The sequence below is a fragment of the Falco rusticolus genome, chromosome 7 (assembly GCF_015220075.1).
Source record: "Falco rusticolus isolate bFalRus1 chromosome 7, bFalRus1.pri, whole genome shotgun sequence".
Classification (NCBI taxonomy): domain Eukaryota; kingdom Metazoa; phylum Chordata; class Aves; order Falconiformes; family Falconidae; genus Falco; species Falco rusticolus.
The window spans coordinates 51,375,007-51,389,346 of NC_051193.1; the positions used below are offsets into that span (position 1 = coordinate 51,375,007).

The 14,340-nt window shown below is 45.4% G+C and overlaps 1 protein-coding gene across 3 annotated transcripts in view; it reads left to right on the forward strand.

Moving 5' to 3' along the window:
• The first annotated feature begins 2,811 nt into the window (after nucleotides 1–2,811).
• MAP3K9 (mitogen-activated protein kinase kinase kinase 9) overlaps nucleotides 2,812–14,340 on the forward strand; it is a 62,525-nt gene continuing 50,996 nt past the window's right edge. For 2 of the 3 annotated variants that reach the window (XM_037394268.1, XM_037394269.1), the window contains exons 1-2: nucleotides 2,812–3,392; nucleotides 8,611–9,024. In XM_037394268.1, coding sequence (XP_037250165.1) covers nucleotides 3,092–3,392; nucleotides 8,611–9,024 — 715 coding nt within the window. In that variant the 5' untranslated portion in view covers nucleotides 2,812–3,091. The remainder of the gene's footprint in view (nucleotides 3,393–8,610; nucleotides 9,025–14,340) is intronic. The other variant, XM_037394270.1, reaches the window with a different exon arrangement.

The following is a 14,340-nucleotide window of genomic DNA, read 5'->3' on the forward strand; positions in this document are numbered from 1 at the left end:
AAGCAAAAAAGCGCAAGATGTCTTTGAGAAGCAAAGCTGACTGTGTACTTCAATATCAAGGCGTTCCACAAGATGGCAGGGCTCTGTCTTGGCAGCTCGCTACAGCAGGGACCCCGAGCTTCTACAGAAGTAATTTTTCTCCTCTTATAGTTTTCAGCATCGGTAATGTAACTCTCGACTTTAAACCTATCAGTGCTCTATAGTGGTGATCAAAATAAGTGTCAAACAGCTGAAAGACAGAAGGCCTCTATTTTCTGACGTCTCACTCAAATTTTTATAATACAAATTTTAAAGCACAATATTCACATAAAGTATAATAATTTCCCAGCATGTGAATTAAAGAAATAATTTTTTTCCTAAATAAAATTGAACAGAGAACTTTTGCATGCAACTGAAACTGCTTAACTAGGGACATTAACATCAGTCCTGCAGATACCATCTCAGCCATCTATTATTTGAACTCCAAAAATCATGAATACAGCTATTTGTTACTCCTCAGCATCATGATCCAGACATGGTAACATTAACTACGGGCTGCTGCTGAAAGAGCCAGGTCTGTTGTCCCTTTCACCTGTCCCTCTTCCTTACATTGTGCTGGCTTTAATGACTGTGTGCACAGTCCTAACACAAGTCTGATCAACTTAAAAAGCTGACTGAAAACTAGCTGCTTTTATGTGGCGGCTCAGCTTTCAGTTAGATAAGTGAGCTGAAATGACTCTACAACCGGGCAGTCCAGTACTGCTGCAATCAGGAAAGCAGGTCAAGCATGTGACAAGGGGCAGGAAAGTCCCTTTCAGCAACAGGATAATATTGGATAAGCTTATGCTAAATGTGAAAACACACCCTTAAGTAACAAAAGAATAGTGGAGAGGATGCATCCTCAGCTGTGCCCTCACTGGCAAAAGGAGATGGAGATACAGGAGAAAAGTGGAAGTTCATTTCTTAGACAAATGCAGTTGAAAACTAGTGCTGCAGCATGCCTAAATCTTGCATATGTCACATAGAAATGTTAGTTCCAACCTCATCTAGATATATATGCTCCAAAATGTTTATGTACAATAAGAGTATTAATATACCAGCTCTTTCTAGGCAAGGTATTTTTGGTTTCTGTCAGAAATAAAGGCTGTGAAGTTTGTGAGAAAAAGAAAGGAACTAGAAAAATTTCAGTTCCCTGCAGGGTCCTGTGAAATACTTGTTACTAAGTTACAGTTAGGTGGTGTTTTTCCAGAGAACAGACAAGTAAATTCAAATACTTTACAAACAACGATAAGGATTTTAAATGACCTCTTTAACTCAGAGCACACTCTTCTTAAGATCTTCATTATTCTTTTTAAAGCCTAAACCCTGGTGCTTCCTAAGTGCAGAAGCATAGTGCTAACACAAGGATAGATAAACAAAGCCCCACTGTGCAAAATGTAAGAACTATTAGCAGTTACTCTGTACATAAACGTAAACAAGGACCTCACTAGGGAATGGAGAATTTAAAAATAAATCATCTTGCAGAGAAGAATTGTGTAACTCCATTTGCAAAACACTACAGAAAAGCTAAGCCCAAGATTTTATGTAAGTGGGAAGACATTACATGTGGTCAGGGTACCTGGGATTCTCATTCAGCATCAGGAGGCTTTGTCACGATGAAGCATGAACAGAGGTTTTTCACTTCCAGTTTTATCACTGAAAATCAGATGAAGATTTTTAAGGAAAACCGGAGTGAAATGGAAAAATCTCCGTTTTATATCACTGAGTACGAGCAATCTGTTTACAAGATCTGTTATCTTCACAAGCTGTAAAAATGTTGGTAGCAGGGAGAATTTGTATGTTCAAGATCAAGAAGCTACACACTGATTGCAAGAATGAGAAATAAACTGTTACTTAATTTTTAACGAAGGCATTCAGCAGGGATGTACCCACATGAACCTTGCACAAAAACCATTTAACACCTGAGCTTAGTGTAGACGGAATATGGAAGAGCACTGAGTTAACTGAAGACAAAGGCTTCCCTGCACCTGGCTGGGGTCCCGGCCTGAGCCCCTGTCCCAGGCGGCCGCGCCAGAGCTGCCCGGTCCCTCCGGGCGCCCAGGGGGCCGCTCCGGTGGCACAGGAAGGGCGGGCAGCTTGCCAGGACAGGCAGCTCCGCCTGCACACGGCCATCACCCGCGGCGCCAGCCGCCAGCACCCACAGGAGACACGGCCTGGCTCGGCACCCCGCGGGGGGCCCGGGCAGGGCCGCGGCACTCGGGAGCGGGGACAGGTCGTCGACATGCGGCGGAGCGGCCCCCGACGGCCAGCCGCTCCCGTGCCAAGGGCCAGCGATTTTGAGAAGCGAGCCCCGGCGTCTGCCCGGGGCCCGCGGGGCCGCTCCCCGGGCCCGGCCCGGCCTCAGGTACGCAGCCTCCGCGCGGCAGTCGCCGCCCGCCCCGCCGCTGGCCAGCAGCACCCCGTACGGCCCCGCTCGCCGCCCGCCGGCAGGCGAAGGTCGCCCCGCCCAACCCAGCCGCCCCACCCTCGACCTCTCCGGTGTCATGCCCCTTTCCCCAGCCAATGAGCAGCGGCGGGGAAGGCGGAGCCAGGAGGGCTTACTGACAAGCGCCGCGAGGCCCAATGGGAAGCGAAAGCTGACCAGGCGGGAGCCAATTGGAGGGCCACCGGTGAGTGCGAGGCTCCGAGGCCGGGGGCTGGGCGTGGCCAAGAGGGCGAAGGCCCTCAATCAGGTGAGGGTGGCGTATGACGGGCGGTAGAGGCGGCCAATGGGGGCGAGGAGGCGGAGCCTCCCCTCCCCTCCCGCCGCCGAAGCTGCCAGAGAATCAGGTGGCTCCGGGATGCGCGGCCGCGGCGGCAGGCGGAGGCGGGCGAGGAGGAGGAGGAGGTGGGGGATGCGGCGGCGGCTCGGCGGCACGCGCTGCCTGCCCTCGCCTCTTCCCGCGCTGGGCTGAGGCGGCCCTGCGCCAGGGCCCCCCCCCCCCCCCCCCAGCGGCGGCACCTGCTGCCGGCGGGCGCCGGGCCGCATGAACAATAGGCGGCGGTACCGGCCCCGCCGCCCCCCGCAGCGCCCGGCAGCCGCGGGCGCCTCCCCCTATGGAGCAGCCTCGCCATGGAGCCCCTCACAGAGCTCAGCCAGGAGGGCGCGGGCGGCGGGGAGCCGCCGGGCGGCGGGCCGCTCTGGACCGCCGTCTTCGAGTACGAGGCGTGCGGCGAGGACGAGCTGAGCCTGCGGCCGGGGGACGTCGTGCAGGTGCTGTCCCGGGACTCGCACGTGTCCGGCGACGAGGGCTGGTGGACGGGCAAGATCGACCAGCGCGTCGGCATCTTCCCCAGCAACTACGTGAGCAGCGGCGTGCAGGGGGCCGGCCCGGAGCTACGGGCCCGCTACCCGCCGCCCCCCGCCATACAGCGTAAGGCGGCCCGGGCCCGGGGCGGGGGACACGGCGCGGCCCCTCTCCGCCACCCGGCGGAAGGGAGCCGGGGTAGAGGCCCGGTCTCGGTGGGGCGGGGACTCGCACCGGCGGGAGCCAGGACTGCCGGGGCGGGGTGGGGGGAGCCCGGGCCCGGCCCTCCCGAGGTCCCTGAGGGAAGGCGGGATCGCCGCCGGAGCGGAGGGCGGCTCGGCCCTCCCGTTGGCCCTGAGGGGAGCCGGCACCGCCGCGGTGGGGAAAGGCCCGGCCCGGTGTGGAGCGGCGGCGGGAGGTGGCGGGGGCGAGCGGGCCCCGCGGCCGCCCTCGGCGCGGGAGCAGAGTGGGCTGCGGCGGCTCGGACCCCCGCGCCCTTGGGCCGGCCCAGGCTGGCGGCCGCGCTCGACCGGGCCAGGGCTGCCCCGGCCCTGTTCTCTGGTCCGTGCCCTTTCCCACCCGCAGCCACATTCCTGCTGCTCTGCTGCCCTTCTGCCTTCTGGCTGGCGCTCCTCTCCGGGGAGGCCAAACCTAGCTCGGCCTGGTGGCGTTTCACTGACGCCGGGAGCCGTTTCCCATTGTTAAGCCCTGTTTCCAGGGGCTGATAAATTTTCACCAAACGGCTGAAGCTTGGTGGCTAGGCAGTGGTGGGGTCACCGGGGGGCTCTGGTGACTCTGCTGTTAGGAATATCCTTAGGGAGAGGTTGCTGGATAGGGATCAGTTGCTTTCTGCCGGGTTGATTCACTGCTAATACTTGTTCCATATCTTCCTTTCTGCGAATTAAAAGGTTATTATTTCTGACTTAAAAATTCCTAAGTTGGCTTGTGTTACCAGGTTCCTCCTTATCTCTTTGCCTTCTTACAAGTCCTGTTCAGAGATACCTGTGAATGAGTTTTATCCAAGTTTGGACAGCTGGGCCTACCTGAGGGTTGCTCGACTAAGTTGTGATGATGAAGGCATGAAGGGATTGGTTTGTTTCTGTGAACTTCAGTGCAGTTTTGAAGCCTTTGTTGGAGCCAGAGAATAGGGCCGTTTCATCTCTACGCTTTTTTTTAACCACTATGTACAACTGTGGAAAGAGAAACAGTGTGGAATGACTGTTTCTAGATCCTGTTTATCTATCACTGTTGACAATTCAGGCAAGAATAAAGCTCTTTTTGGAGTGGCCGAGAAAAATCTTCAGATTAGTAGGCTTTTCTAGAAAGTAAAAGGAGTAAAAAAGTTCTTTGTCCTATCTAGGACGTATCTCCAAGGAATACAACTAATAGCTTTTTTCTTATCCTGTGTTCTTCTTGAAAGCATTTAGGTGAAAACTCAGTAATTCGTAGTAGTGCCCTTGGGATTGTGAAGGGACTAGGTTGGGCAGTGGTGGTGCTCTCTTTTGTGCTGGAACAGTATAGATAAATTGTTTGGTTTTTCCCCACATGTGGAAAATACTGTGAATGCTTATTAAATTTTGCCTTTAAGATGATTAGGAGAACCATTTCTGCAGAACTTCTTGAAGCCTCAGCTCGACTCCTGTTTTGACTGTTCAAGCACAAGCTTTATAACTACAGATTCCATTGCCTTATTGCCCTTTCTATGGTTTGACAGTTGTGGAGTTGCACCTTCCCCTTTACTCTTGTCCTGCCTTTCTAATGCCACAACAGGACTATGCTACTTCTGTCAAGTCACCAGCCATATGTTCACGACAGAGTAGAATTTATTGCCTTCCGACAAGTTTTTAATATGGTAAAGGAGTATGTTTCTTTTTTTAAAGAAACAGTGCAATTTGGACATGGGGTGCAGCGAGTTGCTGTTGAGTTGAATTTTCAACTTTAATGTTAGAAATCTGTTTGCAAGGAATGATACCCACTTTTAGAGCTGGTGATGTTAGTTTGATAGCTGTTTGGAATAACAGTCTCCTGTTGACTTACTGGACTGTGAAATATTAAAGTTTTGCAGGAGTAATGCAAGATGTGATTCCAGACGTGCACCTTGGCACAGAACCTATTTTCAGTGGCTTTCTTCATGTTTGATGAAGGTTTTGGAGTGGAAGTCCTAGAGATTCTGCTAGTAATAGCGTGTAATTGCATGCTGTCTTTCAACCATCCACGCAGTGTCCTTGAATCTTACCTTAGTGAGGGTACCACGAGTGATGAAAATAGCCAATTGAGGCTTGTCAGCAGTGGGCTGGCTTGAAGGACCCTCATCTGTGCTATGGGCTCTTACACACTATGGGTGGAATTAAATAGCTTAATCATATGGTATAATAAATGCTGATTAAACAGCACTTTGTAGTTGTCAACATGGCCACTGGTTCATGGTATACAGGCTCTGTAATTCCTGATTGGTCCCCAGAGGAATGATAGCACTACAGTTCTTAGATTCAAAGGCAAAAAATGCATGTTAAACATTCCCGTTGCCCTTGCAGTCCAGTATAGCAAGTTGACCAGATTAAACTGGAGTTGAGAAAAGAGGTTAGTGTGTTTAGAAAGATGAGGTAAATAGTTTGTGCGCTAGTGTAGCTGTGTAACTAAGTCGTTACGCAGTTACACAGTCTTTGTATAAAAGAAGAAACCAGTTCAGCACAGAATACCTTTAAAAAAATAAAAACCAAGCAAAACTTGTCTAAATATGAGTTAGTTTTTTTCCGATTAAGCTACTCATGAGGGTGAGCTGGCCAGTCTGCCTGAAAGAAACGTCCAGTTTTCACAGTTAAGCTAAGGTTGCACTCGCAAATAAAACTGTCTTTGCAAAAAAAATTGCAGCATAACATGCAAATTTTCACCTGGAGGCATACCTCTCGCGGTACGATGTCCCAGGTTTGGTCTAGGTCCTTTGTGCCCCCTACATGGGGGTGCGTTTTCCGGGGTAAAGCGGGTGGCCGCACACAGCGCCTTGCTGCCCTGCCCTCGGCCTCCCTGCGCCCGCCTCACGCTGCCGGGCCGGGGCGGCGCCGCGGGCCCTCCGGCCGCCGCGGCGGAGCTGTCCCTTCAGCACCGCCGCGCCGCTCCCCGCCGCCGGCCCGGCCCGGGCGCCCGCTCCGCCGGCCTCGGGGCCCTCCGGACCCCGGCAGCGCCCGCGGGGAACGCTGGTGGTGTCGGGAGTTCGGGGGACGGGCTGTCCATCTGGCGTTGTGGCTTACCTGTGTGTTCGCTTTCAGTCTTCTGATTGACCTTGTCCTTAGGAGCAGGTTAAGTGTGCATTCTACCGGTGCTGAAATTCTACCGGCTGAAGGCAATAGGCCTCAGCATCTGATTTCTTTAGCTCTTTTATCAGTGAGAAATACCAGGGCAGCTCCTTCTGTAGAGTCTTGTGTCTGGAGTTATTGTTGCAGTCTTGTTTTAAAATGTCAGTGTTTCTGGTCAGAATCTACTCCATCTTTTCTAGCAATCTGTAGCTCACAAGCATTTAAACACCAAGGCTGCTACTGTAGGAGTGAAACCTTCTCTGTTGTGTAAATCCTTGGAAGTTCAGTGTTACCCAAAAGATGTACTCACAGTAACAGATTAATAAATTCTTTTTGTGTTCTGGACTGGAAAGGGCCTTTCCTCCTTTTGGAAGACTTTTATGGTCCGTTTTCTGTCTTGTTTCCCATTAGTCTTTTTCTTCATGTAACACTAGAAAAAAAGAGCACAGACATTCTTACTATACTAGCTAAGGATTCGGCTGTATTATGTAGGAAGGTTGATGATATAATCCCTATATGTAGTCAGTCCTAGCTCATAGGCTTAGCTGACTTTTAAAAGTCTGCTTGCTTGTGTAAATCATGTTCAAGGAAGACAGAACTCAGTCAAAAAAACCCAGAAGTCTGCAGCTGCGGACAGCAGAGTTCGTATTAACTCCATAAAGTTTTGTGACAATTTTTGTAATTTCTTTTAAATATAGTGCAGAGTTGAATGTATACAGCTGATAACTACAAACCCCAGTAATATAATACAGTACTCTGAATTGGTACCTACATCAAGTAAGCCCATTACAGACTTAACTTCCTTTCTGCTAGACAAAGCAGGGGAACCATGTCAGATTTGGCATGTCAAATGCAGGAAAGTATTAGAAGTCTTGGGGACTTTCTGCTTAAATCCTTACATTATGGCATTTTTCCTTTAAAATGGTAAAAAATTTCTTTGACTGTGATTGGTAACCACCAAAATATCGGCAGAATAGCATCAATGGTATCTCGCCACTGGCCTACCAAAACCATAAATTCAGCCATGTCAGCATGTTTTCATTGGTCAGTATGTGGGTTTTCCATTCTACATGAGTCAGTATTGGATGGGTTCTTTTGGCCATCTGTGAGCAGAAACTGTGTTTAGTGTACAGTGGTACAGGATACATTTTCTCACAGCTTTTGCTCCAGATGCAGTTTATATGCTGAATTAAGACATCTGTATCTGTAGATTTTTAGTATACAGTGCGATGTAGCCACCAGTTGCTGTGGCAGCCTGTAAAGTATAGCTGTGAGTGTATAGGAATGGAAAGTGATGATTCTGTTATTTCATATAGTTTCTGTAATAAAAATGCAATATGCATTAATAAAAAAATGTTTTTCTTATTGCTAGCTCTGCATACTCAGTATGTGGTCTGATCCATCTGTTTGTCACGCTGTTATCAGTAGTGTCAGAATTGGTTAACAGAGCTCTTGTGGGGAACGAATCTGAAAAGCTTGTAAAGGTGTGGAAGAGTAAGCATGACTTGGGAGGGACTGAAAGATTGTTAGTGGCAGTTGAGTAAGAGCCATTCAAATAAGGGACCAATGCAGGAGCAGATGCATTTTGTGTTGAATTTTAGCTATGTCACATTATACACTGTGTGAAGTCCAGTGAAGATTAGCCTGTAGGTGTGTTTTTCTTTCTGGGAATCTTGTACTGTCATCAAGGGCAGGAAATGAGGGTTCACACTTAAGGTGGCATCAGCGTTACAAGGGCTTAAGTGTGGCAAGAGGTGACTTTATTAAGTGTGTAATGCACCACCGTTTGGTCAAATTTATCACACTTCACAGTGAGTACTTCATACAGGTTTTATGATACTGCAAGATATGTTTTACCACACTATTTGGCAATGAAGGATTGTCAGAAGGGACTACTGCTTTCATTTGAGGTGTTTCGGAGTGAGAGTTGGTTCTTCCTCCAAGGGTAAGGGTGAGGTTGGGCGACATGGACCTTCAGCTGATGTACAGGCTGCATAGTTGCTAAATGTTTACTTTTTTTTCCTTTTTCCCCCCCCTCCCCCCCCCCGTAGTCCTGGAGATCGACTTCTCAGAGCTTGTTCTGGAGGAAATCATTGGCATAGGGGGCTTCGGAAAAGTGTATCGAGCTGTATGGATAGGAGATGAGGTTGCTGTCAAGGCAGCTCGCTATGACCCTGATGAGGACATCAGCCAGACCATTGAGAATGTCCGCCAAGAGGCCAAGCTCTTTGCGATGTTAAAGCATCCCAACATCATTGCCCTCAGGGGTGTGTGTTTGAAGGAGCCTAATCTTTGTTTGATCATGGAGTTTGCCCGTGGAGGATCGCTAAATAGAGTGTTGTCTGGTAAAAGGATACCTCCTGACATACTAGTGAACTGGGCAGTACAGATTGCGAGGGGAATGAACTACCTGCACGAGGAAGCAATTGTACCCATAATTCACCGTGACCTGAAATCCAGCAACAGTAAGTGCTACACAGTGAACAGCCAGGGTGCTGGGATGTGGTTTTGGAAAAAAATCATATAAAGAAAAGAGGTGGTAATGTTAACTTGGTGATCCTTTCTTGTGAACCACTGTATCCTCTAATTCAATCCCAGAAGGGTTATTTTTCTACAATATGGTGTTACAGACCATAGGAAACATGTAAATGCTTTTACTTTGTAGAATCAACTTGATTGGACGCAAAAGCAACTGTAAATGGAGCATGCTTCTTTAGCAGTTCATATATGTGTATATACACACAGTGTCTCAGTTTTATTGGCATTTCAGCAGACTCCTATATGTCAGGAAGTCTTGCTGAACTTAAAATGTGTATTCGCCTTCCACTTTTTGGAAGGATAAATGCAAGGATAAATGCTCCCAAGCCTTCATTTTACTTGCTAGATTTTGCCATATAGATGAGATGCAAGCCAGTCTTCCTTATGGGAGATTTAACCCATCCCTGCTGAATTGGATCTTTTCTCTTATCCCTCATAGAGCTGGTGTTGACAGAAGCATTAACTCAGGTAAATCAAGTGTCCCAGTGTTTGTCCTAGTACACCAAGGACTTCAGCTGATGTTTCTGGTGCTTTACATGGGATGCAGCTGATGCAGTAGAGCATGGGGAGTCAACTTTGGTAGTTATGATTCTGGAAATCATGGTGAATAGCTACTCTGTAATACTAATAGCATTATTGTCTGCCACTTGGGTATTGTTTTTCTAGTGTGTCTGTTTTCCCAAACTTAAAATTGCCTCGAAGTCAAAGGTATGTATAGAACATTATTTATGAGTGTGGGAGCAAACTGCTGCAGTGGTTTGAAGATTATAATCTCCTTTGCTGTTGCCTGCATGCAGCTGTTGAGCCTTTCTCTCTGCTTGTCTGTGTCTAGATGGCAAGAGTGAACACGCATCTGCATGTTGGCTGCAGTGGTTTAGATAGGTGTGTTAGTATGAATTCATTTTCATTTATGGCTTGAGTTAATAAGAAGCGCTGTGAACTGGGTGGCTGGGATGCAGGCACATGTTCTCTTTTGCTTTGAGGGCATTAACATCTAGCAAAGAGGTCTGACAGATGGGAATTTTAATATCTTAAATAGATTCACTAGAGCTAGCATTAACCATTACAATGCTGTAAATTTCCAGGCCTTGCAGAATCTTCCTGTGGTTTTTTTTGACCTCAAATCTTTCAGCAGTGGTTTTACATAGTTTGTTATGAAGGGGAAGAAAAAAAGTATTATTAATTCTTGTTAGTGAGTTTGAAAGTAGGAACTATGGGAGCTTTCAAATTAGTATCTACCTTATTATTCTTGTACTATCAAACTTATTCTTCTTACAGTAAGGCAATCTGATACCCTGATGTACTGCCATACAGATGGCAGCATATATGGGCATATTGATAAGTGCTGTAAAATGAAGGATTGATTGGCTTGGTTAAAGGATGACTGGCTGCATCTGTGAATAAGAAATAGTTGTATTTAAGTGTTGGGCCTTTCCTCCTTACCTAAGAAAATATTTACTTGCCCATTTTGCTAACAGGCCATTAAGATTTTATTGCTTTATGCTATCTGAACATTTTTGAAGTTTAGAATGGAAGTTATTTCTAAGATAAAAAGCTGTTAGCTCCCAGTATTTCACTGCTTTATTCATACTAGAGACTGCTAGTTGTAAAAGTGAAATGTATCAACTAGAGAACCAGCCCAACTAGAGGGACACCAGTGCACAATGTCACCAACCAAACACAGGCATGGATGCTAGAAAACATCTGTGCTGTCAGCAGCAAGAGTAAATGTCTCCTGTCACAGTGAATCAGCAGTACATAATTGTGCTGCACTGTAAAGTGCCAGTGAGAAGTTAAGGGTTTTGCTACAGATATTACTAGAATTTTCCTCACTTGGGAGGAAGCAATAGTAAAGAAAGAGCAAGAATGAGTGGGAATGCCTATGGAAGGATTCAAAGATGTCCTGTGTTTGGAGGGGAGAGGTAGAGAATTTACATGGTAATCTTGACCAAAGGTACCATCAGATCTAGTAGAGAAGAGATGGGTATAGGAAAATTCTAGCCCAGCTAAGTCTACAGAAAGCAGTTACACATCTGGGAAACTAAATGTAAGAGCTGGTGCTGGAGGGAAGGACTTCAGATATTTTTAAGGAAAATTCTTTGTTTTGTAACCCTGTTTTGCAATAAGATGAATTAGTAACCTCGGGTATGGGCTTGACATATTACAACAGCTGTTTGCTTTGGTTTGGCAACATAGAGTTCTTCTTTCTGTGCTGTGTGGTGGAAGAGAATTTTTTTTAAAAAAAATTTACTATTTTAAAGATATGAAAATGTATGTTCTCTTCTGGGTGTATCTATAAAGCAAGTATCATAGGTATTAGATCATGACAATGATGGAGCTTCTTTTTTAGAGGGGGAGGGACTGTTGGTCTCTTCTGTGGTGTTCCCCTGCCCTCCAAAAGTGTATGTTACCTATACATGCAGACAGACCCAACTCATGTTTATCTGCAGGATAAACAACTTTGGACTGCCAATGTTTGTCTTGAATGATTTGTCAATGCATTTCTGACATCCCTTTTCCATTTTATGTAATAAGCATCTTGGAAATTTCTCTGTGTTGTTTTCTATGGAAAGCTTTTAGCAACTTTGGTAAAGATCAGTGGACTAAGGATGTTATTGCATCCTGATTTATATCTGGTTTGCATTTTCTATGTTATTCTGATGTAAATAAGTTTTTTCAATTACTGTGGATAATCAAGAACAGGTGATGTTAGCTTTGTGCCTGTAGAATTAACAAGCTTGTAGCATTTTCTTTATAGAAGTTACCACCCACCAACTGATAGGCCATAATGTGTCTCTGGAGAAGGAACAGCTTCTGCTTGCAAGAACTTGGAAAAGATTCTTGCAGGCACAATTCTTTCATGTACTAAACATCTACAAGTACTGAGAGCTGTCATGGGAGCATCAGCTGTATTGATCTACTGATTGGTACTGCCTACATTCAGTAATAGATAGTGATTCTCATACATCTCCTCTTGCCTTCGAGCACCAGCTGCGACCTGCACTATCCATCTGAAGCTGCAGGATGAGTTAGTTTGAGAGTTAGGGAACAAGATGGAGGAGTGGGAAAGAACTGAGTTGCCTTATTTAAAGTCAAATTTTCTACTAGAATGGTAGAAAATCAGAGAATGTGCTTTCAAATGCCTGCCTATATTTAGTCAGACACAGAATGCATAAGGACAGTATTTAATGATGAACCTTTTAAGAAGTTTATGTTATATTTTGGACTGTGTAATAAGTCAAGTGGGCACCTTAATGCAAATCTGAAAAATCACTCTATTATATATGTATAAGGATTTGAAGAAGCCCACCTTTTAAATCTAAACTATTGCAGCTTTGTGGACTCAAGTAGTAGGTAACAAAAGAATGTTCAGAGTAGTTACCAATATTTCTGATGACATGGTAAAGAACATAAGGGTTTGGTCACTTTGGGAGGTAACAACTTCTTATATAGTGACTGAACTTCAGGGGATTATTTGAAGAATCCTGGAGGTATCTGTTTCTTGAGATTTTGCTTGTCAAAAAGCAATGTCCAAAACAATTGTTCTGTTTTCCTTCTTTTAACCAAAAAGGTGTTAATTTCTTCATTTTTTTCCCTACAATCTAAATATATTAGCATTAAATATAAAGTTATGATAATGAAAAGTGCCCTGTATGTTTTAAGTACCGTTTCTGTTTGAGGCAGACTTTTATTGTAAATCTTGGAGGTTTTGAGGACTGCCTGTTTCACTGCTTTGGGGATGCTATCAGGAAATGGGTACCTAAAGATCTTTACAGTACAAATTGCACACCTGTGATTTATTTTTAGGGACCCTGAAATTCTTAAACTGTCAAGTTCAGTGGACAGTGGGTCTGGTAGGTGAGTGTACCAGTGACATTACCAACTTGCGTGTCAGTCATGTAACTAAACAAGAGAAAGAAGGTAACCAAGGAAAGCTGTTTTGTTCTGCTGTGTGAGGAGATAAGTATTTCTTTTTTGTGCATTTGATTCAAGAGATTCAACATATTCTATATGAAAATTAATCTTATAAATCTGACTGAATCCTCTCTGGCTTCTTTTCCTTCTCTTCATCTGGTGATACTTTTAACCTTTCCTTCTTCAGCTACATGTTGTTGTTTCACTGAGCATATGTTACAGATTTGGTAGTAGGTTTCTCCCAACGTGAAGGCTCCTAAATAATCTAAATGCTGAGCTCTAGAAAAAAAGCAACTAGGAATGCCCACTGAAGTCAACATCATTGTGTTTGGCCCAGCTCTTGGAGTTTCCCTTTCTCTTGTCTCAGCTGACTGGAGGAAGATGCTTGGCATATAATGCTTAGGATCAAAAAGGTCAGTCCTGTTGGTTTTAGTGAAGTATTGTAAATAATGAAACTGGTCCTGTTTGTTTCTGTTTGTCAGTGTTAGATATGCCAGCATTGCTATAGGAATGATGCCAATTAACTAATGCTGCAGAGAACTAGCAAAAGCATATTTGCTCTTTTTTTTTTTTTTTTTTTTTAAACTGGCTCAGCAAAATACATTTGTTATTTGCACTACATTGAAAGGTTTTGCTGAGGGGTGTTCATGCCAGTTAGCAAAGTGCTTTATAAAAGTTACCATGTTTGTGTTGCCCGAAGTGGCACAGAAGATTAGCAGCAAAGTGACATGGCCAGGGTCGAAGAAAGAGTTAAGGACAGAGCTTAAAATAAATGCCAACAATTCTGATTGAGTCAAGTCAGTAGTTCTACCGTTCTTGTTCTTTGAAGGTGTTCACTTCCCCTCCTTTTTGGACCACCAAAGTAAGCTTGTGGTGCCCTGATACTCAAAGCTTTAACTTTCTGAAGAATTCTAAACTCTGCTATAGCTTTGCTTATTTATTTGATGCAGTTCTTAAGCCTTTTCTGTTCGTAAAAAGTGGTAATAGAGCTGACTTTCAAACGGTCTCAGGACAGTTGTTTCTAGAACTTAGAATATTCCTGTTTTGGTGTGGTGGTTTGTTTTTGGTTTGGTTTTTTTTTTTTTTGTGGGGTGTGGAAAGTATAGGCAGAATTTAAAGCAGGGATTCCTTGCAACTATTTGAAATCCAACCCAAGGACAACAGGACTTGAATGTTACATACCTGTCTTGATAACATGTGATTAGTTATCTCATTCCTTGTTGCAATATTCACATCCCAATCCATTCATAATTGCCACTATTCTGTGGGTCCTTTCAGAGAAGGAAAAGTACTTAATGTAAACCTCTTCCTCTGTCTGGCAGCATTGT